Source organism: Haliotis rufescens, unplaced genomic scaffold, assembly GCF_023055435.1.
Source record: "Haliotis rufescens isolate VD_foot unplaced genomic scaffold, xgHalRufe1.0.p SCAF_7, whole genome shotgun sequence".
NCBI lineage: Eukaryota > Metazoa > Mollusca > Gastropoda > Lepetellida > Haliotidae > Haliotis > Haliotis rufescens.
In genome coordinates this window covers 46,403,787-46,427,970 of record NW_025964361.1, presented here as the reverse complement: position 1 = coordinate 46,427,970, position 24,184 = coordinate 46,403,787, and the positions used below count along the sequence as shown (strand labels likewise).

Sequence of the window (24,184 nt, the reverse complement as noted above, 5' to 3'; positions counted from 1 at the left end):
ATGATGGGTAGTGATTGTCAGTGTGGCAATGTTGGGTGGTAATTGTCCGGGTGGCAATGGTGGGTAGTAGTTGTCCGGGTGGCAGTTGTCCAGCTCGAGGATGTATTGGCGGACTGGCTGGACAGATTAAAAGTGGCTTTGTTTAATCCGTACAACCAGATGAATCCCATTCCAACCCATGGGCAGACTCCGTGTATCTATCTACTTGTTCGTGAACAATGACTTGGCTCCTTTCCTATCCCATTGCAATAGTAGTATTTCCAAGTTTACACACTCGTCAGAAATCATTCTTCTCGAGAATCAGCGCTCATGTCCGTAAATATTTATCCGTTATCCTTATGACAAATCGGATGAGCAGAGGATGCGATGAGTCCTGGTGACTTGCCAGAAGTATCAGCCCCGTCCATTGTTTCATAGGGGGGACGGGCTTCTGTGTGATATCGATTTTTGCCAATCAAATCTGAAGTTTGCTTTGCGAGTAAACTATGTTTCCGCGGCAGCCTGTTAAAGCTATCTGGTGTTGTGTTTAGGGAATTTCTTAAACGTCAAGGGAGGAATGGATCTTAAATGATCTCCCCTCCCCCGAAATGAGGAGAATGAACTAATCGCTGAGTGCTTTTGGTACGCTGCATATAAAGATATGGAACCTGTTGATACTATCAGATAAAGGATGCGGCAGCAGGGGTGGTGTTGATAACAAGGAGCTGTATTCAGGTAATGTTTTACATCCATCTTAGTACAATTTCATTTAATTATTGAAATGTTTTCACTTTGTAAATATAAAACGTCATCACCAAAGAATAACAAATATCGGAACAGATTCCATTGGTCGTGAAAGGCAAAATAGCAGTGAAAATGATAGGAATGGATCATGTCATTGGGGAGGAGATGCGAAGTCTAGGTTTTTTTCAGTTACAGCAGCAAATTGGGTTTAACGTTGCGTCCAAGATTATTGCACTAAAATAGCGAAGTGTGTGTGTGTGTGTGTGTGTGTGTGTGTGTGTGTGTGTGTGTGTGTGTGTGTGTGAATGTTTTGTTAAATACATGCTTTGGGATCTGAAAGGGTGACTGGCATTGTGACGTCCTTGTAGGGTACAGGAACTTTAAGGTGACTATTTCTTACATGTGTTTCATTTTTGAAAATTTAAATATATGAAAACAATTGAACCATACATATATTAAAACTATTTATACCATTTTGGTAATGTAAGATGCTTAAATTTGATGAGGATGCTACAAGGAAAATCAAATGACTTTTACAATGGAAACCTTATTTTAATGTAAGAGGAACAAATTTTGAGATGAAGATTGGATGCCGCTCTTTGAGAATCGGTTTGCACATGGGTTGGGATTTAGATTGCTTGTTTGCGGTCGATTTCATATTTAGTTTTGTATAGTTTCTGCACATAAGCATATGGTCCAATTCACCATTTTGTTTTATGGTAGAACAATTAGTCAAGAGCGATCACCTCTAGGGATATGATAGTTAGATGGATGCTGACTTTCAGGAATGGCTGCCCACGGGGTACAATACATACCGGGAAGGGTAGGGTACATGATTATGTTCCTGTTGTTGTTGTTGTTGTAATATAAGGCACATTAGCTGTATTTGCTTTAAATTATGTTTGTCGGGACATTTTTGCGTTAAAGTCAAACATTAACACGTCTTTATCTGATGAAAGAACAATTACAACACTCTCTGAACAAATAATCCAGTACTTTTGTTCATTATCTCCTCTCTGGGTGGTGGCGAGCAGGGCGTGGCCTAGCAGTTAAAGTCGTCACGTCCGGGTTCGATTCCACGCATGGATTCAATGTGTGAAGCCCATTCCTGGTGTCCTCCGCCGTGACAATATCATTGCTGGAATATTGCTAAAAGCGGCGTAACATTTTAATCACAGACTCTCAGGTTTACAAGAACATCCGTTACGTCAATATCTAATCTGGAATTACTAACTATCCACACAAGGGTTTTCACGGTATGTTTACCTGAGCATCTTCTGAATGTTAAAATGTTAAAAAAGAAAGAGAAAATGAACTTGAGATCTGATCTGATGAGATCTGAGTGATCAATTTTTATGTTGATAACGTCTGCACCTTTGCCATTGCTAGTATTCTTACACATTTTGAACTGCTTTCCCAAAATGCGTATTTCTCAGGAATGAATAAATATCACATAATTGATATAAGCCCTAAAACAGCAAAGGTGAACATTATGTCACCTCTCTTTTGGGGAGTGTCAGTGTAAACATGAAATCACCAGTATAGATCTAGCGCTACATCCCTCGAGGTATAAAATAGTGATATAAACATTGTAAGAATTGACTTTCACCTATGAACTTACACAAAGTGAAAATCAATTCTTAAGTACTAGTATACTCATGAATTCCATATTGGTAAATTGGTCATTTTAATTCTGTCTACAAACAAGCAGGGTCGGCTGTCATGGAATAAAAACGACGTTATCCATTTTTATAACACCACATAACGTCCGAAAATGAATCTCAACATCTATCCTTCATCGTTGTTGCCGTTGTACATGTATAATTGCGGTGTAACTCACCATTCACCCACCCTTTCTTAAATTACCATAATGAACTGCCAAACATTCACAGTGAATAAGATCCGGGTTAGAATGCTCTTCAGCAACCCCTGTTTGTCGTAAGAGGCGACTAACGTGATACGGTGATCAAGCTAGCTGACTTGGTTTATGCATGTCATCCATCGTATTCCATTTGCCCAGATCGATGCTCATGATGTCAATCGCTGGATTCTCTGGTCCAGACTCGTTTATTTACAGACCGCCGCCATACAGCTGGAATATTGAGTGTTGCGTTAAACAACACACATACACAATGAATACTTTTTGATATGAAAACGATACAATAATACGCTAATAATTTTGGATGGACAGTGTTAAAATGGATTAGGGATGAGCGATTCTTCTATTATTTTTCGCCACTATTAACGTAAGGCAAACTTGCCTCATTTAGGCATTTAGACAAGTGGAGCAGCACTGGGTTGGCTTAGCAAAAGGTCAACAAAGACTTTGGCTTCTCGACACCACAAAACGTAGTATTATTCGTATTGTAGTCATTTGACCACCATTGAAGTTGGCAAACATCTGGTTTTACCGCTGACTGTCAAGGATCCGTTCATATAATTTTAACGGATATTTTGCCTTTTACGCACAATGGAATCGTCGGTTAATCGAGACTGGTTACCTTTTGACGTTCTTTAGTCACATCTTCTGACAAACAGTTGGGACCTATGTGGTAGCCACGGAATAAGAACCAAATTATGTTTAACTAAAACCGATTCTCTATAGCTGAGACAAGTAATCATTACCTACAAACGTCCATTTAGACTTAACGTTAACTAAGCATTCGCGATGGACTTTCGGTCAGTCAAAATCAATGCTTAGCAAAACTATGACATTAGGGAGTGATTCACTTTCGTGTCCATGCTTGTATGCCTTGTAATCACCTTACTTGGTTTGTTCGTGGATGGAATACCATTCTTCCCAAAACGCAATCACTAAATGTGATATCTGTTATCAGTTTATGCACAAGCACTCTGAAGTCTATCTTGTTTTCTTAACACCAGAGAGAGAGAGAGCTAGTAAAAAAAATATACCAAATTAATCATGCGTCAGACAGATAAAATTATAATTTAGTCGAGTTTTTTTAGTAAAAAAATGTTTCTGGTTTTGAACTGAAAAATATCTAGTCTCCATACCAAATCCCTGCTTCACTGATACAATCGGAGGTAATCATTCTGCAAACAACTGAATTTGGCGACCTTAATCTATACCGACACAAGAACTGACAAGAACCAACCATGGTAACCATGGTAACGGTTCTCAAATATTCCTTGTTCAAAAACGTGGCGAAGGAGGGTTGGTTAGTTTGTTGTTTAACGCCGCACTCAGCAATATTCCAGCTATATGACGGCGGTCTGTAAATAATCGAGTCTGGACCAGACAATCCACTGATTAACATCATGAGAATCGATCCACGCAATTGGGATCGATGACATGCATCAACCAAGTCAGCGAGCCTGACCACCCGATCCCGTTAGTTGCCTCTTACGACAAGCATAGTCGCCTTTTATGGCAAGCATGGGTTGCTGAAGGAGGGGACAAGCTAGAGGTTAAAATGATAGTTAGTAGCACCTAAGACCCCGTTTCTATGCCAAATATTATATATGAAGCCCATTTCTAGTGTCCTTGATATTGCTTAAAAAGTTATAAAAGCGGCGTAAAACCATACACAGCTCCAAAAAGGCGAGTGAGTGAATCTGGTTTCGTAGCACAATATATTGTTTATATTTAAGCCAACATAGGTACATGTAGGAGGTCTGAAAGCGATTTAATGGTGAATGAATGTATTTGTATATATTCAAAGTTAATTGGATATTTGGGGAATTATGCCCAAGGCAATTGCCTTACAACAACTTGTGTAAGAACGAACTATTCGTGTATTGTTCAAATGTTTCTATAGGGAAACACACCATACACAGGATAACTTTAGTTAACCTTCTCCGCGAGGTTTGGAAATAATTGCCCGCCGCATGCATGGAAGCGTTTATTAATGCGGTATCTGAGCTGGGGGAGACAATGCCAAGATTCCCCGGGACAGGGAACCGAAAGATGAGTCGACTTCATGAGAGGCTGGAGCTTGCCGGGAACATCACAGCACGATCGGAGCTTACGACGGACACTAATGGAAGGGGGGGGGGGGGGGGGGGGGGGGGAGGAGGAGGAGGAAATGGGGGGGGGGGGGGGGGAAGGAAATGGGGCACTTACATCGTCGTGTGGCACTTGGGTACGACTGATGCAGGAGAGCTTTATGACCACTCTATACATCACTGACACATTGTAATATAACTGTCATACTGTCGTGTCGGAGAGATGATAATTTTATTCAACAAAATGTTGTAGGAGGGGCCCAGCGAACAATGTCTTTTTTATTTATTTATTTTTTATAACTTGTGTTATATTTCTTCCCAATAATTCTAAAACAAATTACTTTAAAAAAACATCCTCCCCTTCCCCTTCTCCAGAATATCAAATGGTCGGCTCTTTGCTGAATCAGATAATATCTCTATGTACGCAACCAACGTTTAATGTGCATGCAGTTAATCGGAGCAAGACTTAAATAATTCCAAAATCTCCAATCCTGTGAATGAATATTCATAACGGTGAAAATGTTGACAAACATCTTTACAATCCATAGTCAAATCAGTCTGCATGTCAAACACGATTATTCCGAGTGAAGAATTTACACGAATTTTCAGAATCAACCATTCCTCCGAGAGACGGAATGGACAGACAGAACCCAGTTATTACATTTGTATTCATACATAACTTCTTTATAGCACCCAGCTGGCTCACGGAAGATCGACATCGTCTTGCCCCGTGACACAAGTCGATTTTACAGAAAAAACACACCACGGAAGCTATTTTGTCTTGAGTAACCTGTATTCTTTAATGACTACAGTAGTTGACCCATTTTAAATTAAATGCTATTTTTTAAATATAATATAAGATTTGACAGTAAATGTCAGTGTATAAAATGATACGTTTCAGTCAAATAATGAAATACGTAATATCTCAAATTCATGTATGAAATTGTCTGATTGTTTCTGCTTATTTTCAAGCATTCCTATAGAAACATATGTAAGCAATTCTTACACTAATGGAGACACGGGCAGGGAGAATAGCTTGTGGTTTATCATAACTACCTCGAATCGCTAAATAAACCCACTTTGTGAATCCTATTTATGTTAACCATACGTGTATGCGTTATCTCACTGCTACCTTCATCTTCCCAAAGCAAGAGTGTCCACAAGCGAATAGTCGAGTAGAAACTAGGCTTTGAAACAGACTAGCGAACCCTCCTGTGAATATGCTTCAGATTGTTTGGAAAAAAATAAATTGTCTGCACAAGAATTACATTGTTGCGAGATGATTATTTTCAAATAAAAATACTTAGACTCGTAGTTTTAATTAAAATTATATGGTCATGAAGCTGTATGTAGTGTCTTTTATCTGGTATGTGTACGAATTTCCAGCACCCTTCTTTTCACTGTGACCTCAAGCCGTGCCTGGATCCGCTGGCGGAGGGTCGCTCTGATTATGAACCTTGGTAATCGTGCCACGCGTCCTAACCCCGCTTTCCTCCCAAATTTAGCTGTCACGCCGTGACAGAACCTAATTACTGTTGAGAGTAGCGTTAAACCCACGCACACGTTATATTTCTAATGTGTTCTTAACATTGACTAGTTGTGTTGAAGTTTTTGTAAAGTTTATCCCGAAGATTAGTGTAGGAAACATACCATTAGCAGGATTCGATATTTTACAAATGTGCCCAACTTTTAGGTAGAGTGTAGAGCCTATATGCAACAGAGACGGAAGCTCGTTTTATATGTGACAATGCATTTCCTTATAACCATTATAATGTCTGTATTTCCTTGGACCCGTGACAATCCGGGTTAGAATAGGTCTTCAGCAACCCATGCTTGCTGTAAAAGGCGACTGTGCTTGTCGTAAGAGGCGACTAACGGGATCGGGTTGTCAGGCTCGCTGACTTTGTGGAGCATGTCATCGATCCCAATTGCGTGAATCGATGTGCATGATGTCAATCAGTGGATTGTCTGGTCCAGACCGCCGTCAAATAGCTGGAATATTGGTGAGTGCGGCGTTAAACAACAAACAAACAAACACTGCAGCCACAGTGTTTCTATATTTAAACAGTGGTTCCAATGGCAACGGTTCTGACACCTCGAACATAGAAACACACATTTTATGTACTTTTGACATAAGATGCCAATAGTGGGAATGCATTAGGGTAATGAAAAATCAGTAATAAGGACGTAATTGTTCCTAAAGAGAAAGATATCCGTCACGAAATATGGCAAGCTAGCTTCAAAGATCAAAGAGTTGCCACTTCGAACAGTCTGTTTTTATAATATGATTGAACATGACCTCATTTCATTGTTCATACTGGGCGCTAAACAAATCAGCACGTGACGCATGCCGCCTTAAGCTCCTCCTTAAACACCCTATCAAGATTGTGTTGCATTTCTATTGATGTCCATGTCTTTAAAACGCCGAAACCACTCTTAATTCGATTTTCAATTGCAGGTTCAAATCAAGATATAAAGACGAGGCTCTCTCTGAAATTTGATGGATAGTGCCTTTCATATTTGAAATTAGGGAAATTAAGTGGGTTCTTTTAATTTTGACGATTGAAGACCATTTTGTGTTGTTGTGTTTCCAGATCTCATTTTATTCATCCGTTTTATGAACATTGTGTGTTGAGCGTTTGTTCAGTCAGGAAAACCCAGGTGGCCTAGTCGTCTTCGGTGCCGCATTCGCGGTGCAGAGGGCCCCTAGGCTGGGATTTGATCGAAAAAAATAAATTGTCCCCGAAAAATCTTGAAACAAATAATTATGCTTCAGACTGTTGAAAAAAAAGAAAATACCTGTCACAAAAATTACATTGTTGCAAGGTGTTTTTCTTAAAAACAATTTCAGGCTCATAGTTTAAAATAAACAAATATCTGGTTTTGAGGCTGTAGCTAAAAATATATCAAATCTCGATGCAATATCCCAGGCGCCCCAAAGAATATCAAATTGTTGGTCCCATAGTTTCTGAACATTGTCATCGTTGAGAGAAAAAATATCATCGCTTACCGCAGGAATTTTTTTAAGTTACTTATGTTTAGATGCGGTTAGAAACCTTACATCAAATACTCTTGGAAGTCTGAACCTTGTTTGTCACGAAACCCCTCCTTCCGGACCGTCTAAATAACCAATACTCGTTAATCCGGACCCTTGTTAATACGGACTATTTCACTGATACTGATTAACGGGGTTCCACACTACTGAAATAATGTTTGTGTGTTGTTAATTGCCACAATAAGAATTATTCCCGCTATGCGATGACAGTCTGTAAATAATCGACTCTTCGCCAGACAATGTAGTGATTGACATCATGAGCATCGATGTACGCAATTGGGAAACGATGACATGCATTAACCAAGTCAGCGAGCCTGACCACCCGATCCCGTTTGTCGCTTCTTACAAGCATAGTCGTCTCTTACGACAAGCATGGGTTGCTGAGGACCAATTTCTAACCCTCATCTTCACGAGGAACTGTAATAATGCATCGCTGTTGTTACATTTCGCGAAGCCACGAGAACAAGGTTCCGTCTCTGCTGAATATCAAAATCATTAACGAGATTTCCAGATGACGATGTCATGCAAATATAACGGCCAGGAAGAAGTATGTCTGCGGCAGTAACCACACACACGGCATCGGTATCACCATGAAATGTCATTATGACTACAGCTGTCAGAGATCGCATGCCAGGAGTAGCTCGGGTCACGGAAAGTGCTCGTATTTCCTGAAATCTTCTCAGACATTAAGAGCTTATTATGGAAATCATTAATGACCCAGTATTTATGTTTCATTCAACATCGATCGACTTTAAATCGTGAACATTCCGGCCAGGGGTGAATAAGTGTTTGAATGTTGTTTTGCGCCGCCGTGAGCAATATTAAAGCCATGTTTATGCGGATTGAACTTGGGCAAGGAAAACAAGTGGTTGATAGCATGCACACGCTTCTGGCAGGATGATCCCACATGGCAACATATCTTCATTGGTCGGGGGGCACGGGTGGCCCAGTCGTCTAAGGCGCCGCGACTCGCTGTGTAGAGTTGCGTTCCTTGGAGACGCCAGAAACCTATGATTGTGGGTTCGAATCCGGGTTCGCGCCGATTATGTTTCTAGGTTTGTCAGCACCATGCCCGTGCTCGTGGGTTTCACCGAAGTGGTAAACGTCTGAGACCTGCATCACTTCGGGCTTTCCTCCCACATTAAGCTGACACGCCGCGATATAACTGGAATACTGTTAAAAGCGGCGTTAAACCGAACTCACTCACTCACTCTTCATTGGTCGGCTTTAGGGTGAAAACCAATATCTTTTTTCAGATGGGAAATATTGACATATTAAGTCTACACTCCCGGGATTCTGGACATGTTGTTCACAAAGAAGACGAACATTTGGGTTATTATTTTTAAGATTACGAGGCATTGGTCAACAGACGGTGATACGGTGTTATTCCATTCTGTACCTTTTCTTGTAACTGTACCGCTCGTATCGTGTGCCATTTTCAATTCATTAATCGACGAAGATAGACGTGTCAGTACTTTTTCGTTTCTATGAAAGAGGTTAACTTTAAGTCTGTTGTTTAACGCCGTACTCTGCAAATTATCTTGTCTGGACCAGACAATCAGTGATAGATATAATGAGCATCGATCTACACATCGCCGCGAATAGCTGCAAAATTACTGATGCAGTGTTAAGCAATTTTCACTCACTCACTCACTCGATCTACACAATTGGGATGAGATGACATGCATCTACCGCTTTAGGGAGCATGCGTTGCTGAAGATCAGTTCTAACCCGGATCTTCGCGGGTCGTTACTACAAGAAGTTTTCCAAAACTCTCTATCAGGTCTATTGCAAATATTTAAATGTTTATGCAGTCTCAATAGTACTCCTCCTTTAATAGTCAGTGTCTTAACACAGTTGTCCCTGAATAAATTCAAATACATGTAAAGCAGATGGTTGTGTTAAAGGAAAGTTATGCATTAATTCCACACACTACTGGGGGCTGTCGGTAGTGATAAAGACGTTCGCTCGTCACGCGGATCTGCGTTCGACTCCCGACATGGGTACAATGTGTGAAACCCATTTTGTGGTGCCCCCCGCTGGAATATTGCTAAAAGCGTCGTAAAACCACACTCACTCACTCATACAATACTGTCTGCTGAAATAATGATGTGTCGTCAAATTATTTAGATTTTCGAAATTAATCTGTACATTAACAAATGGGACACATTAAATAAACAGCTACAGGAGGAGGTAGGATAAGGCCACGTATTGACTCCCAGGACTTACATAAGTTAATAACCGATCATTGGGCTAAATAGCGTTGAACATGATATGAATGGAAAGTCGAAAAATGGAAAATTATATCAATGGAATGAAAGTAGGTTGGGTCACGGAAGTATAAAACGTAGAAGGAGAACAGATTTGGCGTAAAGGCAAAATAGCAGTGTAAATTATATGAACGGTTCACTTGAAATCATCGATGACGGATGAAAAGGGTAAGTATGACCTGCTCTAATGGTATGACCGGCCACTCGTACAAATCGTATAAAACAGAAACTGTTTGTTGCCTGACGCCAAACAGCATGGTTGATGCATATCATCGTATCCCAAGTGCGTGGATCGAGGCTCATGATGTCAATCACTGGATTGTCTGGTCCAGACTCGATTATTTAAAAGACCGCCGTCATATTGCTGGAAGCATATATATGTACATGTAAAGACGACAAGATAGATAACAAAAGGTGAAAAATAACAAAGGGTTAAACTAACAAGGGAAGCCAACAGATTGTTGCCGCTGATCTATTAATTTTGTTGTTCTTACATTTACATATATATGCTCTCTGCCTCATGGCATACATTCACCCGATGAAGGAGTAAGCATATACTCTGAAACTTTGTGTTCTTCATAATAAAGAAGTTATTATCAATAAAATTCTCTTCCTTATGTGTATCACTTCTAAATGCCTTTCAAAGACCTAAAAACGACATGTAATGTAGATTACGTCTGCTGTGTACAAATGGAGAGATTTGAGTATTTGAGTAAAGTAAAAAGTCTAAGAAGTATTTTCGTAAATTCAACTCTTTTTATTCATCTGCTATACATGTACGTTTGTATTTAATAAAGTCAGGATTAAATACTCCAAAACAAGTTTTGTATACAACTTTATGATATTTTAGTTATCCCACTGTCCTTCGTCGACATATTCATGTATTTAGATATTTATATTCAATATTTTCCAGTCACTAAATGACTAATGTCACTATAAAATTTAGCTCACTCACTCATAATGTCAGAAGTCCAAAAGGCTTGATCCCATTATTCTTTTCCAAAATTTCAATCTTTATAATTTGACAATTCCAGTGGCCCAAAAAGGGACCCCATCCTGCTTTGTTCTTTAATTCGATCAAACTTAAGTCATCACGCAATGAGACGAACTAAAACAATGCTAATGTGTGGAAATATCTCCAACGCTGTAACATCAACAGCGATCGTGGTATGACGTTTTATCAATGTAAACTAATTATCTTGGTAACTGATTTTGATAACCTGAATGGAGTCAGCCCACGGTTAAGTGGTGACTCTGACATCCACTTGCTGATTGAATAAAGCGTAAATGTCAGACAAGTATGGGGGTATGATTGAATCAGTCTCTGAAACAACAGACGGAACCGTTCACGCTGGACCAATCATCTGAAGATTGATATCTGCATGCTCAAGTTTATATTACATTCGCGATGTGGGAGAACGTTTAGATAATTGCATCAAGTGCTTTAGTAAATGGGTCATAATTTTGTTTTGCGGTATGTTGTATGAATGCTTGTGCTGTGTGTTGTGTGTGTGTGGCGTGTGCGGTGCGTGGTGTGTATGGTTGTGGTGTGTGCGGTGCGCGTATGGGTGGTGTGTGTAGTGCGTATGATTGTGGCGTGTGCGGTGCGCGTATGGGTGGTGTGTGTAGTGCGTGGTGTGTATGATTGTGGTGTGTGCGGTGCGCGTATGGGTGGTGTGTGTAGTGGGTGGTGTGTGCGGTGCGTGGTGTGTATGATTGTGGTGTGTGCGGTGTGAGATGCGTGGTGTGTATGGTTGTGGAGTGTGCGGTGCGCGTATGGGCGGTGTGTGTAGTGCGTGGTGTGTATGATTGTGGTGTGTGCGGTGCGTGGTATGGGTGGTGTGTATGGTTGTGGTGTGTGCGGTGTGCGTATGGGTGGTGTGTGTAGTGCGTGGTGTGTATAATTGTGGTGTGTGCGGTGCGCGTATGGGTGGTGTGTGTAGTGCGTATGATTATGGCGTGTGCGGTGCGCGTATGGGTGGTGTTTGTAGTGGGTGGTGTGTGCGGTGGGTGGTGTGTATGGTTGTGGTGTGTAGTGCGTGGTTGTGGTGTGTGCGGTGCGTGGTATGGGTGGTGTGTGTAGTGCGTGGTGTGTATGGTTGTGGTGTGTAGTGCGTGTTTGTGGTGTGTGCGGTGCGCGTATGGGTGGTGTGTGTAGTGCGTGGTGTGTATGATTGTGGTGTGTGCGGTGCGCGTATGGGTGGTGTGTGTAGTGGGTGGTGTGTGCGGTGCGTGGTGTGTATGATTGTGGTGTGTGCGGTGTGCGGTGCGTGGTGTGTATGGTTGTGGAGTGTGCGGTGCGTGGTATGTGTGGTGTGTGCGGTGCGTGGTGTGTATGATTGTGGTGTGTGTGGTGTGCGGTGCGTGGTGTGTATGGTTGTGGTGTGTGCGGTGCGCGTATGGGTGGTGTGTATGGTTGTGGTGTGTGGTGATTACGGTGCGCGTATGGGTGGTGTGTGTAGTGCGTGGTGTGTATGATTGTGGTGTGTGCGGTGCGCGTATGGGTGGTGTGTATGGTTGTGGTATGTGGTGATTACGGTGCGCGTATGGGTGGTGTGTGTAGTGCGTGGTGTGTATGATTGTGGTGTGTGCGGTGCGTGGTATGGGTGGTGTATATGGTTGTGGTGTGTGGTGTGTGCGGTGCGCGTATGGGTGGTGTGTGTAGTACGTGGTGTGTATGATTGTTTTGTGTGCGGTGCGCGTATAGTTGGTGTGTGTAGTGCGTATGATTGTGGCGTGTGCGGTGCGTGGTGTGTATGATTGTGGTGTGTGCGATGTGCGGTGCGTGGTGTGTATGGTTGTGGTGTGTGGTGTGTGCGGTGCGCGTATGGGCGATGTGTGTAGTGCGTGGTGTGTATGATTGTGGTGTATGCGGTGCGCGTATGGGTGGTGTGTGTAGTGCGTGGTGTGTATGATTGTGGCGTGTGCGGTGCGCGTATGGGTGGTGTGTGTAGTGCGTGGTGTGTATGATTGTGGTGTGTGCGGTGCGCGTATGGGTGGTGTGTGTAGTGGGTGGTGTGTGCGGTGCGTGGTGTGTATGATAGTGGTGTTGCGGTGTGCGGTGCGTGGTGTGTATGGTTGTGGTGTGTGGTGTGTGCTGTGCGCGTATGGGCGATGTGTGTAGTGCGTGGTGTGTATGATTGTGGTGTATGCGGTGCGCGTATGGGTGGTGTGTGTAGTGCGTGGTGTGTATGATTGTGGCGTGTGCGGTGCGCGTATGGGTGGTGTGTGTAGTGCGTGGTGTGTATGATTGTGGCGTGTGCGGTGCGCGTATGGATGGTGTGTGTAGTGCGTGGTGTGTATGATTGTGGTGTGTGCGGTGCGCGTATGGGTGGTGTGTGTAGTGGGTGGTGTGTGCGGTGCGTGGTGTGTATGATTGTGGTGTGTAGTGCGTGGTTGTGGTGTGTGCGGTGCGTGGTATGGGTGGTGTGTGTGTGGTGCGTGGTGTGTATGGTTGTTGTGTGTATGGTTGTGGTGTGTAGTGCGTGGTTGTGGTGTGTGCGGTGCGTGGTGTGTATGGTTGTGGTGTGTGTGGTGCGTAGTGTGTGCGGTACGTGGTGTGTATGGTTGTGGTGTGTGCGGTGCGTGGTGTGTATGATTGTGGTGTGTGTGGTGCGTGGTGTGTATGGTTGTGGTGTGTGCGGTGCGTGGTATGGGTGCGTGGTGTGTATGCTTGTGGTGTGTAGTGCGTGGTTGTGGTGTGTGCGGTGCGTGGTATGGGTGGTGTGTGTGGTTGTGGTGTGTGTGGTTGTGGTGTGTGCGGTGCGTGGTATGGGTGGTGTGTGTGGTTGTATTGTGTATGGTGCGTGATGTGTGTATTTAAACAAGCTTGATGTCATAACCATTTGCAAGTATCCCCAGCATTAAGTGCGGGCAATTGTGAAAATGGTTTGGAGTCATTTCCACAAGAGCGGCGTGACGAGCGAACGCTTTAACCACAAGGCTACCCGACCGCCCCAACTTCCAGAAGACGCGGAACCCCAAAATAATTCAGTCGGGACAGATAACCCGTAATTTCTCTTAGTTTCATTGGTTATTCTCCAAATCCTGGACAGAAGCGGTAATAAATTCACATATGTTATAGGAGGAGTACCAGTCGACCATGTACGTGGCAAAGTACCCGTATGACGACCAGAAGGAGGACGAGATTGGGCTACAGGTTGATGATGTCTTAGTGAACGTTGAAGACCTTGGTAATGGCTGGTGGCTTGGTTTGAACAAACGGACTGGAAAGACCGGTGTGTTTCCCCAGCAATACGTCGAAGAAAGGCCAAAGCAAGCGAAATCAAAAGGACAAAATGGGTAAAAATAATTATCCACGTAATGCTAATACATTTCCTTTGCAGAACAAAATCTATGCATCCTGCTTTTCATATATACGGAATTACGGGACAGTCATTATGTGTTAAAAGACTGTCGAAATGAAACATTTAGCCTTAACAATCCGCAATTCAGCTAGGAACACAAAGTTGAATACATTTTTGTCCTCTATAGAATGGTCTTCAAATTCAATGTTTCTAGCATAAGACCCTATTGGGGGTTCCGGGCTAAAAAATGGTCGCACGAAAACTCTGCCTATCGTAAGAGCTGGTTTATAGCATGTCACCATACCCCAAATTCTTGGATCATTGCTCATAATATCAATCATTGGATTGTCCTGTCCAGACAGGTTTATTGAGGGGGAATGTTACTGAGTGCGGCGTTACAAATAAAAGAGCTACCCTGTAAAAGCATATTATTGTTGTTCAGTAAAAATAAATTGGTTCAGTGGTAAGTTTAGTTCCTCAGTTGGGAGTAATACATCTTTTTCTCGGTTACCTGTGAAGATTCCGTAAAAGGCAACAATACTTGTCGTAAGAGGCGACTAACGGGATCGAGTGGTCGGGCTCGCTGACTTGGTTGGTGCATGTCATCGATCCCAATTTTGTGGATCGATGCTCATGTTATCAAACACTGGATTGTCTGATCCAGACTCGATTATTTACAGACCGCCGTCATATAGCTGGAATATTGCGGCGTTAAACAACAAACCAACCAACCAATCTATTTCTCGACGGCCATTAAAATAATCGACCAGACTAATGATTGACTGCACGGCCAACGATCCATGACGATATGTACTACCAAAGTTTGCTAAGGATCGCCATTTGGAAAGGTAATACATCAAATTGTGTGTATTAAGTGATGACGTCGTGTCTCCTCACTGTGTGGTGGAACGCTGTCGACCACATGCATGTGACGTGCTGACCCAGCATCAAGCCTGCCAATGCATCTGCCTAATTCTTGTTGTGCATTCAGCTGTTGCAATCACCAGGAGCAAATGTCATTGGGCTCTCTGATAAGGATGTGCAACAATTGTGTCACAATACACGTTTTCAAGAACATCGTGCCCATGACGGCAAGCCTCTGACGGTTCAACATGAAACTGAGGTCTTATAGGGGTTATCCAATGACTGTGTTCCGGGATATTTCAGTCTGTATTTGTTGGAAGATTTTTTGATGTCATCAAAACCTCATCTTTAGCAAACTTTTAGTACAGTAAACTACGGTTATAACGAACTCAAAGGGACCACTTATTTTAGTTCGTTTTAACCGTAGTTCGTTATAAGCATATATACAGCATATATACAACCAATGGCCGGGACTAAAAAATAAGTTCGTTATATCAGTCAGTTCGTTATAAGCGTGTTCGGTATAACCGTAGTTTAGTGTATTTGCAACCAGTAAGGTTTCAAATTGTTACACCAGATCCTGTTCTGAACGGCTCTTTCGACAAACACTATTCTGACCCGGAATTTTCTCGGGGTAAATAATCATAGAGCAAATATCGTTATTGCCAATAAATGCCCGGTTTATTCAGTCTTCGGTTATGTTTATTTCCATGTCATGTATCATATTAAGTTGCACTTGTTTGCACTTTGCATATTACTTTGCACATTGCATATTACATTTATCTATGTATCTCTGACATTGCCTGTTTATTTCTATTCTCAGTAAAAAGTCTGCGAAGGTCGTATCAGAAATCAATCTTCAAGTTCTCAATTTGAACTCTCCTACAAAAAGCGATGGCGAGGATGAAGCCCCAGCACATGATTCGACCGAACACAAGGCGGGAACGAAGGGGAAACTGTCAGCAAGCGTGGATGCACTAGGGAAACTCGGCCAGAGTTTGTTCAAAAGCAGGACCGATGAACACAGAGGGATAAAAGCTGCTTTAGGCGTGCTTGTTGGCGTCCTTATTGGAGGGGGGCTGTTTGCTGCCCTGCACTTCAGCTTCCAGTACAGCTTCGGTGTAGCAGGAGGGATAGCAGGGGCAGCAACTCTGGTCATGTGTGTTCTGCTGGCTGTGTCAGTCCGCGCTCGGTGTGTGACAGCACTGATGAGTGTGAGCATATTCACAGGCAAGGGTCGTGCAGCGTTCTTGTCCATCATCGCCGGGCTGCTGCTGATGGGACCAGTTACCAACATTGTCAATAATACAAACGAAGTAAGTTCAAAATGTGATTCTCACCAGTGTTTGGTTTGGTTTGTTGTTTAACGCCGCACTCAGCAATATTGCAGCTATATGACGGCGGTCTGTAAATAATCGAGTCTGGACCAGACAATCCAGTGATTGATATCATGAGCATCGATCAACCCAATTGGGATCGATGACATGCATCAACCAAGTCAGCGAGCCTGACCACCCGATCCCGTAAGTCGCCTGTTACGACAAGCACAGTCGCCTTTTCATGGGTAGTTGAAGACCTATTCTTTTCTTCCCCGGATCTTCTCGGGTCCACTATTTGATAGTGATTAATAAACACGTGATCATGATATAATCGGAATCGTACTATTGTTCCTGGTTTTAGCAGACATTTCTTATGAATATTGATGAATTTTGTCATTTTTATTTAACAAGGTGAAATTGTTGGGCTTAAGGTGTAAATTTAGAGTATCCATGTCAAAACACCCGATAACAAGAGACCGCCTCCGTGGTCTAGTGGTAGAGAGTCCGCCCGGAGAGAGGAAGGTCCGGGGTTCGATCCCCGGTCGCGTCATACCAAAAGACGTTAGAAGTTGGTACTTGTTTTTACCCTGTCTGGCGCTCAGCACTAAGGGGTTAAAGCAAGGACTGGTCGGCTCGGAGTCAGTATACTGTGTCTGAGTGGGGTATTCATGTTAAGCTGCGGCATGGTATCTCAGTGGGCTATCACTATAAATCGGCATCAGTCCAGTCTTGCACGCACGCACGTACGCACTCACGCCGCTATATAAGTGCAATAATCATGGATGCGACGTTAAACCCAATTTCACCTCACCGATAACAAGAAGCTCACGTTGCAGGTTGCGGACACCATGGCGTGCATCACGGAGCTGGCCTACAACCAGAGTCAGATGTTGCAGCAGAGGCTTCAGGAACCACTGCAGCAGGTCAAGGAGACACTTCTTCAGACTGCCAGTGAGATAAAGGATACAACCGACGAAATAAATAAAGCATTCGGTGGGCTTAAGGAAGGATTCGCTGCTGTTAGTGGGGGACTAGACAAGGCATCAAGTGCTTTTCAGGAAGCCACGAGGGTCAGTTTATAAACTAATCTTTCAGTTGAAAGTATGCAAACTGTTTTGAATTCTATATCAATCCTTCTGCCTCAAAACTGTTGGATAGATGAAACTTGTCTTCGGTCCTCGTCTCTTAAAAAAAGTCAATACATGTAGTGATACGTTTGTCTTCAGTGAAACCCAATAAGAACAAACCTCTCCGGAAACCCATGCATACCTTTACTCAAAGTTGTTTTGCTCCATATCATTTGTGAACTAGCAAAGACGATTTAATCAGGAAGTGAACCATCCTGATTGACATTGTTTCCCTGGCACGCCTGTATACTTTGGACAACAATTATCATTCATCTGTTTCGAGTGATTGAATGTATGTTATGTTCTTGATTACTGAAAATATATTTTTTTATAAGGTCTGCAGAGCATCCTATGGATCCGTGTTTTCCAAGTGTGCCAATGTTCTAAGTGGGGCTGAGCGATCGTGTCGACAGAAGATTTCATCAGTAACAGATAAACTGAATCCTGGCAATGTGGTAGATAAAATCAAAGACGGTTTTAAAGGATTTATCTTTCGTAGGAAACGGGACGTCATTCCGTCGGAATCTGATCAAGCCAAAAGAACCAGGTAGGCATCATTAACAAACTATTCACATATTCAGTCATCTAAACAATTTACTCATATATAAAAATATCCATAAATAGCCATATTAGTGGCTATAACATGATATCCAAACGTTTGATATGGCAGGACATGATCACACGTGCCAAAAGAGAGTTGTTATTACAAATACTGTAAGTGAAGGGTTTTGAAATTGCAGTGACATTTGTTAACGAACTTGGTTGTAAGTATGACGAGGCAGATGTACGACTTTGACGAGCACAATCAAATGTGAATAAAAATTTAAAAAATCATTACTATTCAATCACCTATGAAAGAGCAGGGAGTAGCCCTGGAACTTCGGTTGCTGTCAATAAACGTGTCATGCACTCAGGATCACTTTCACATCCTGTTTTTGAAAACTTCTGAAATGGGTAAAGAATCCCTTTTAAATGTGTTTTTTTGTTTGATTACAGACATACACGAGCGATAGCAGATGACATATGTAGCGTCCTCAAAGCTGGGCAGTTATGTAACGGACTCAAAAGCATCGACCTCTGTTCACCATTGTCCTTGGTTGACAATGCGATAACTGACGGAGTAAAAGAAGTTTTGAATGAAATAAGAAAGGTAGAAGGACTTTTCAACTTCCAACTGAGAAACATAGGGGAAGTTTCAGGTCAGGCCAACTCGTCTGGAAGCGCTTCGGAGATATTAGACAGTATTCGAACGGACCTCAAGGAAAAACTCGATGTAGCTTTCTTTATTGTCAACGTGATCAACAGAGTATTGTCTTTCTTGATAATGTTGGTCCTAATTCAAGCATTCTTCTACAGCAAGAAGTACTTATCCAACCTCCGCTTTGACAATATCTACCTAACGAAACAGATGAAGGCGCTTGATGCATCCAGACTACAGAACAAGGAGAAGCAGCTGTTGCCACTTAAGAGGAACGAAAAGAAGAAATACATTGATTCAACCTCGATACGACTGTCACCTTCAGAATTCCGCACTTGGAGGAATGGTATGGTGACTGTTCTCATGCATGTGCTGATTGCGGCCTTATTAGTCATCTTTGATTACCTGTTCTATTATATTCTGTATCTGATCAATAAGCATGGTCGCTTTGAGTTCAATTTATCTGGAATGTCCAGACTCCAGTTGATAGTTGAAGGGTCTGGTTTGATAACTAATGTCTTCAAGAAGTTTATCTCAGGCTTTAACATAGAACAGGCCTACGACACTTCTCTTGATATTGAGAAGTGCCTGCCTATGCCAAACACTCCTGACCAGAATACTCTGTATGTGCTCCTTATTCTGTACATCCTGGCCATAACGTTTGTAGTATTGCAAGCATATGGCCTACGGTTGCGACACAAGATTGCAGCTTTCTATTACCCTGAACAAGAAACTGCCCGAGTGCAGTATCTGTATCGACTCATTGAAGTGAAGCGGAGAAGTTTTATGGATGACCTCAAGAAAATGATGTCAGATCGGCCGCCCAAGGACACTGAGGTCAAATCAAAGGAGGAATCAAAGCGGTCATCCTGTTGCTCTCGAATAGCTTGTTTCAAGAAAGGGGCAAAAGTCAACTGCGTGCAGTGTGAAGAAGAGACCCGAAATGGATGGAGATGCAGAAGTTCAGAGTGTCAAGCTGACTTCTGTGAAACCTGTTACAAGGACAACGATAAACGTTGTCCCCTTTGTAACACCAAGTAGGCTGGTTGGTGTGTATGGTGCCTCTCATGTTAGAGTGATGTACGAGTGATTAAGTATGGCTTCTCCACCACTTGCAGCAATATCACTCCCATGTCACGGTGGGGTACACCAAGTACATGTTTACACATGTTTGGTAACTAACCTACATCTTCCACCTGTCAAAAGATGCTTTAACACCAAGGCTACCCACCCGCGTTTCTTGATCAATAACCATTTGGGTACATTATTCATTACAAATAATATTAGAGACAATATGTTTTGCCTAAAACTTGATAAAACATTATTTCATTCCGCACTTTTGAAATAGATTGTCCATGTCTTAAAAGAAAGGGAAACAATAATGGCAGTTCACGGATGTACTGTTAAACCTCATTCAGGACTGACGACATTCCCACTATGCATGTTCATCCACAACCTGTGTCAGGACCCGCTGGTCGTTGATGAAAAAACTCCGATTTGCATTGATTTTCACCTTGATCTGTTGCGGGAATTTGAAACAATACTTTTTCGCAAGGGTTAATTAAATATTACCCATACGTTTTCTTTTTAAGGTTTCCGGTTTTGTTATGCCTTGTTGAAGACGGTTACTTCGCCCCCTTTTTATTGTCCTGGATCTTACGATTATGAAGACATATATAGTTACAGCTTTTTCTTGGCTCATTTCAAGCCTATTACGTATTAGTTTTTGCCCTATTTCCATTTATATCTGCTTTTTTTGCTTTCAAATGATATCTTATTTTGTTTTCTTTTTATGAGAATGTCTTACGCTTGTATTCTTCTTTTCTTGTTGTAACCCTGCTGGACCCTTGGGGACATTTCCACAAGATCTCTAGCCCTTTTTCACCTTCTGTGTCAATATTGTAATAGTGTCATCTGTGAAACCGAGACATTATCTATATGTGATTAGGGTATACTACTACGATGCATCACATGATGTACATCTTAAAATTTGAGTTAGCTGACAAAGAAAATAGTGTTTGAGGATTTGAAATTGTATTGACAATTGCCCCCCCTTTAAGATGTGTCTAGTAAGAGGAGATAATCTGTTGTTCAGTTGCTCCCGTGTGAACGGTGTGTGCTTTGATATCATTACACTGTTGATGCTGCGGAATATGTTATCAAAACCTCGTTAACTCGAAAGCTGTGAGGTCATTGGAAATATGTTGTGTTACCTTTAGTTCAAGACTGGTAGTGGCAATGGGGGTCAGGACCAAGGCTTATCGTAAACGATATATCGAAACATTTGAGTTTGATTTAGCGAGGTTCCACTGTGTACTGGTAGTGTCAATAGGCCCCAGGACCAAGGCTTATCTTAAACGATATATCGAAACATTTGAGTTTGATTTAGCGAGGTTCCACTGTGTACTGGTAGTGTCAATAGGCCCCAGGACCAAGGCTTATCTTAAACGATATATCGAAACATTTGAATTTGATTTAGCGAGGTTCCACTGTGTACTGGTAGTGTCAATAGGCCCCAGGACCAAGGCTTATCTTAAACGATATATCGAAACATTTGAGTTTGATTTAGCGAGGTTCCACTGTGTACTGGTAGTGTCAATAGGCCCCAGGACCAAGGCTTATCTTAAACGATATATCGAAACATTTGAGTTTGATTTAGCGAGGTTCCACTGTGTACTGGTAGTGTCAATAGGCCCCAGGACCGAGGCTTATCTTAAACGATATATCGAAACATTTGAATTTGATTTAGCGAGGTTCCACTGTGTACTGGTAGTGTCAATAGGCCCCAGGACCAAGGCTTATCTTAAACGATATATCGAAACATTTGAGTTTGATTTAGCGAGGTTCAACTGTGTACTGGTAGTGTCAATAGGCCCCAGGACCAAGGCTTATATTAAATGATATATCGAAACATTTGAGTTTGATTTAGCGAGGTTCCACTGTGTACTGGTAGTGTCAATAGGCCCCAGGACCAAGGCTTATCTTAAACGATATATCGAAACATTTGAGTTTGATTTAGCGAGGTTCCAATGTGGACTGGTAGTATCAATATTCTCCAGGACCGAGGCTTATCTTAAACAATATATAGAAACATTTGAGTTTGATTTAGCGAGGTTCAACTGTGCAGCTATTTGTACATATCACATATGTTTTTTTGTGGTTATCGCATCTTTACACATTGATAAGATGCTCTGTTCCTCCTTGATCTAGTTACAAATCTCCACACAGCTGTGTTATTGTAATATTTGTGAGCCAGGTGCCTATAGCATGAGCATCGAACCACACCATGTGGATACGTTGATGCTCTAGCTCAGTCGGATCAGCTGATCTTCCGAGAATGTCATAAATGATAACTGAAATATGTATATTTTTGTAACAAAACTACAGTGTACCATGTCTGTCATCAAATGATGATGGTGTTGCATTGATGAAGTTTGTTTTGTACTAATAGTTGTAAAGTTACTATGTTTCTGTTTATATATGCATAATAATAAATTTTGAAGAAGTTATTTCTAATAAACCGATCTTCAGCATGTTTAAGGGGTTTCCGAACATTTCGGTAACATTTAACAATTTGATTGGGATACTGTTGATGTTGATACATGTTTAATATATTTTACCTTCTATGCCTCATCTTAACATCTGAATAAACTATAAACTGCTCAACTGATTGTTGTTTCACTGGCTTGGTTTCTCCAAAAACTCGGAACAAGGATTTGCTTGAAATTTTGCAACCTGATGAAAAATGCAAGACTGTTTTCTTTCACATCTTGTTCCTCGTGTATCCGTGTTGGGTTGGTTGGTCTGTTGTTTAACGCCGCACTCAGCAATATTCCAGCTATATGACGGCGGTCTGTAAATAATCAAGTCTGGATCAGACAATCCAGTGATTGACATCATGAGCATCGATCCACACAATTGGGATACGATGACATGCATCAACCAAGTCAGCGAGTCTGACCACCCAATCCCGTTAGTCACCTCTTACGACAAGCACAGTCGCCTTTTACGGCAAGCATGGATTGCTAAAGACCTCTTCTTCCCCGGATGTTCACAGTGGGATTTTGGGGCAACACATGTCTCGAGTACGCTTTATATGCTGGAATATTGCTGTGTTCGGCGTTAAACAACAAACACAAACAATTATATGTCGTAAACGCCAACCAAAACGATATTCGGATCGTTGCTATGTGACCTTGCTTAATGGGTGGATAGTGCTATCAACCACTTGTTTGAATGGTCAAACTTGAACATTTACAGGCCGTCGGGATTTAGATGGAATATTGCCGATGGTAAAGAACATCCATTCACAGACTCTTTTGGCAGTAGAAGTCGATGCATCACGTTTGTGTCTAAAACAGTTTTATTTGAATCATGAAAATACAAGTTGGGGACAAGTCATACTTGTACAAATATTAGCGCCCGCCCCCACACCCATGTAAAAAAAGTTAACTACGGCCTTGCACTATCACCGAATCTGACCTCCTGAGCTATTTGCTCGCCTCTTACAACCAGCGGGGGTAGCTGTGGATCAATTCTAACCACGGAATTCCGCTTTCTTATTACCACTTGTTGTTACACAATACACATACTTTCATGAGTGAGAACAGTGTGTACAGTTCAGTAACAACCTGTCAGTTAATGATTTTACATGTACCCTTGTACATTCATAGATGGCCGACCCGTGAATATCCGGGGTAGAATAGATCTTCAGCAACCCATGAATAAAACAAGTGGTTGATATTATAAGCAACGTCACGCCGTCGGGGAACAATAACGCGCTATGAACAGTTTCAGGGAACCTGACCATCCGTTCACATTTAGTCTCACATAAGCGTTTGGGACCTTTTCCTGGTCCCAAGGAGACAGATGTTTTATTCTTCGTCAGTTGTTCAACGCCTTAGTCATTTTTTCACCATTATGACCGTAATGACCCGTCAATAGTCGAGTTAGACAAACTAGAGGTGGATGTAATGAGCAACGATTCACGCCGTTAGGGTACGATGACACGCAATCAACCAAGTCAAGTCAGGTTGATGCATGTCATCGTATTCCAGTTGCGTGGATCGATGCTCATGATGTCAATCACTGGATTGTCTGGTCCAGACTCGATTATTTTACAGGCCGCCGTCATATAGCTGAAATATTGCTGAGCATGGCGTTAAACAACAAACCAAATCTAGTGTATGTTTTGAATGACTCAGCTCAAACTTGGTAGGACCACCAATCGTCCTTATAATACTCTCCCTTTAATTACATTGTATGATAATTAAACTGTGACAGATTTAGATCAATGAATCAAATATCCTAATCGGACCTAATTCGAGATTCGAACACATCACCAGTGGATCCTAG

General features: G+C 42.1%; 1 protein-coding gene across 2 annotated transcripts; it reads left to right on the top strand.

Moving 5' to 3' along the window:
* The first annotated feature begins 569 nt into the window (after positions 1–569).
* Positions 570–22,495, top strand: LOC124143668 (DC-STAMP domain-containing protein 2-like). Of its 2 annotated transcripts, XR_007218990.1 has the most exons (7): positions 570–714; positions 14,099–14,316; positions 16,009–16,501; positions 17,341–17,574; positions 17,967–18,178; positions 18,628–21,762; positions 21,853–22,495. XR_007218990.1 is itself a non-coding variant. In XM_046512694.2 (6 exons), exons 2-6 carry the CDS (start codon positions 14,117–14,119, stop codon positions 19,868–19,870), a joined length of 2,382 nt encoding a protein of 793 aa, XP_046368650.2. In that variant the 5' UTR covers positions 570–714; positions 14,099–14,116; the 3' UTR covers positions 19,871–22,495. The 2 variants fall into 2 exon arrangements, 1 of the variants encoding a protein (XP_046368650.2); XM_046512694.2 differs by having other exon boundaries at positions 18,628–22,495.
* Positions 22,496–24,184: the final 1,689 nt, after the last annotated feature.

Coding starts and splice junctions, on each gene's coding strand:
- LOC124143668 (XM_046512694.2), top strand. CDS start 14,117: ATGTACGTGGCAAAGTACCCGTATGACGACCAGAAGGAGGACGAGATT. Junction 14,317..16,008: donor AAATCAAAAGGACAAAATGG/GTAAAAATAATT, acceptor TTCTATTCTCAG/TAAAAAGTCTGCGAAGGTCG. Junction 16,502..17,340: donor TTGTCAATAATACAAACGAA/GTAAGTTCAAAA, acceptor CTCACGTTGCAG/GTTGCGGACACCATGGCGTG.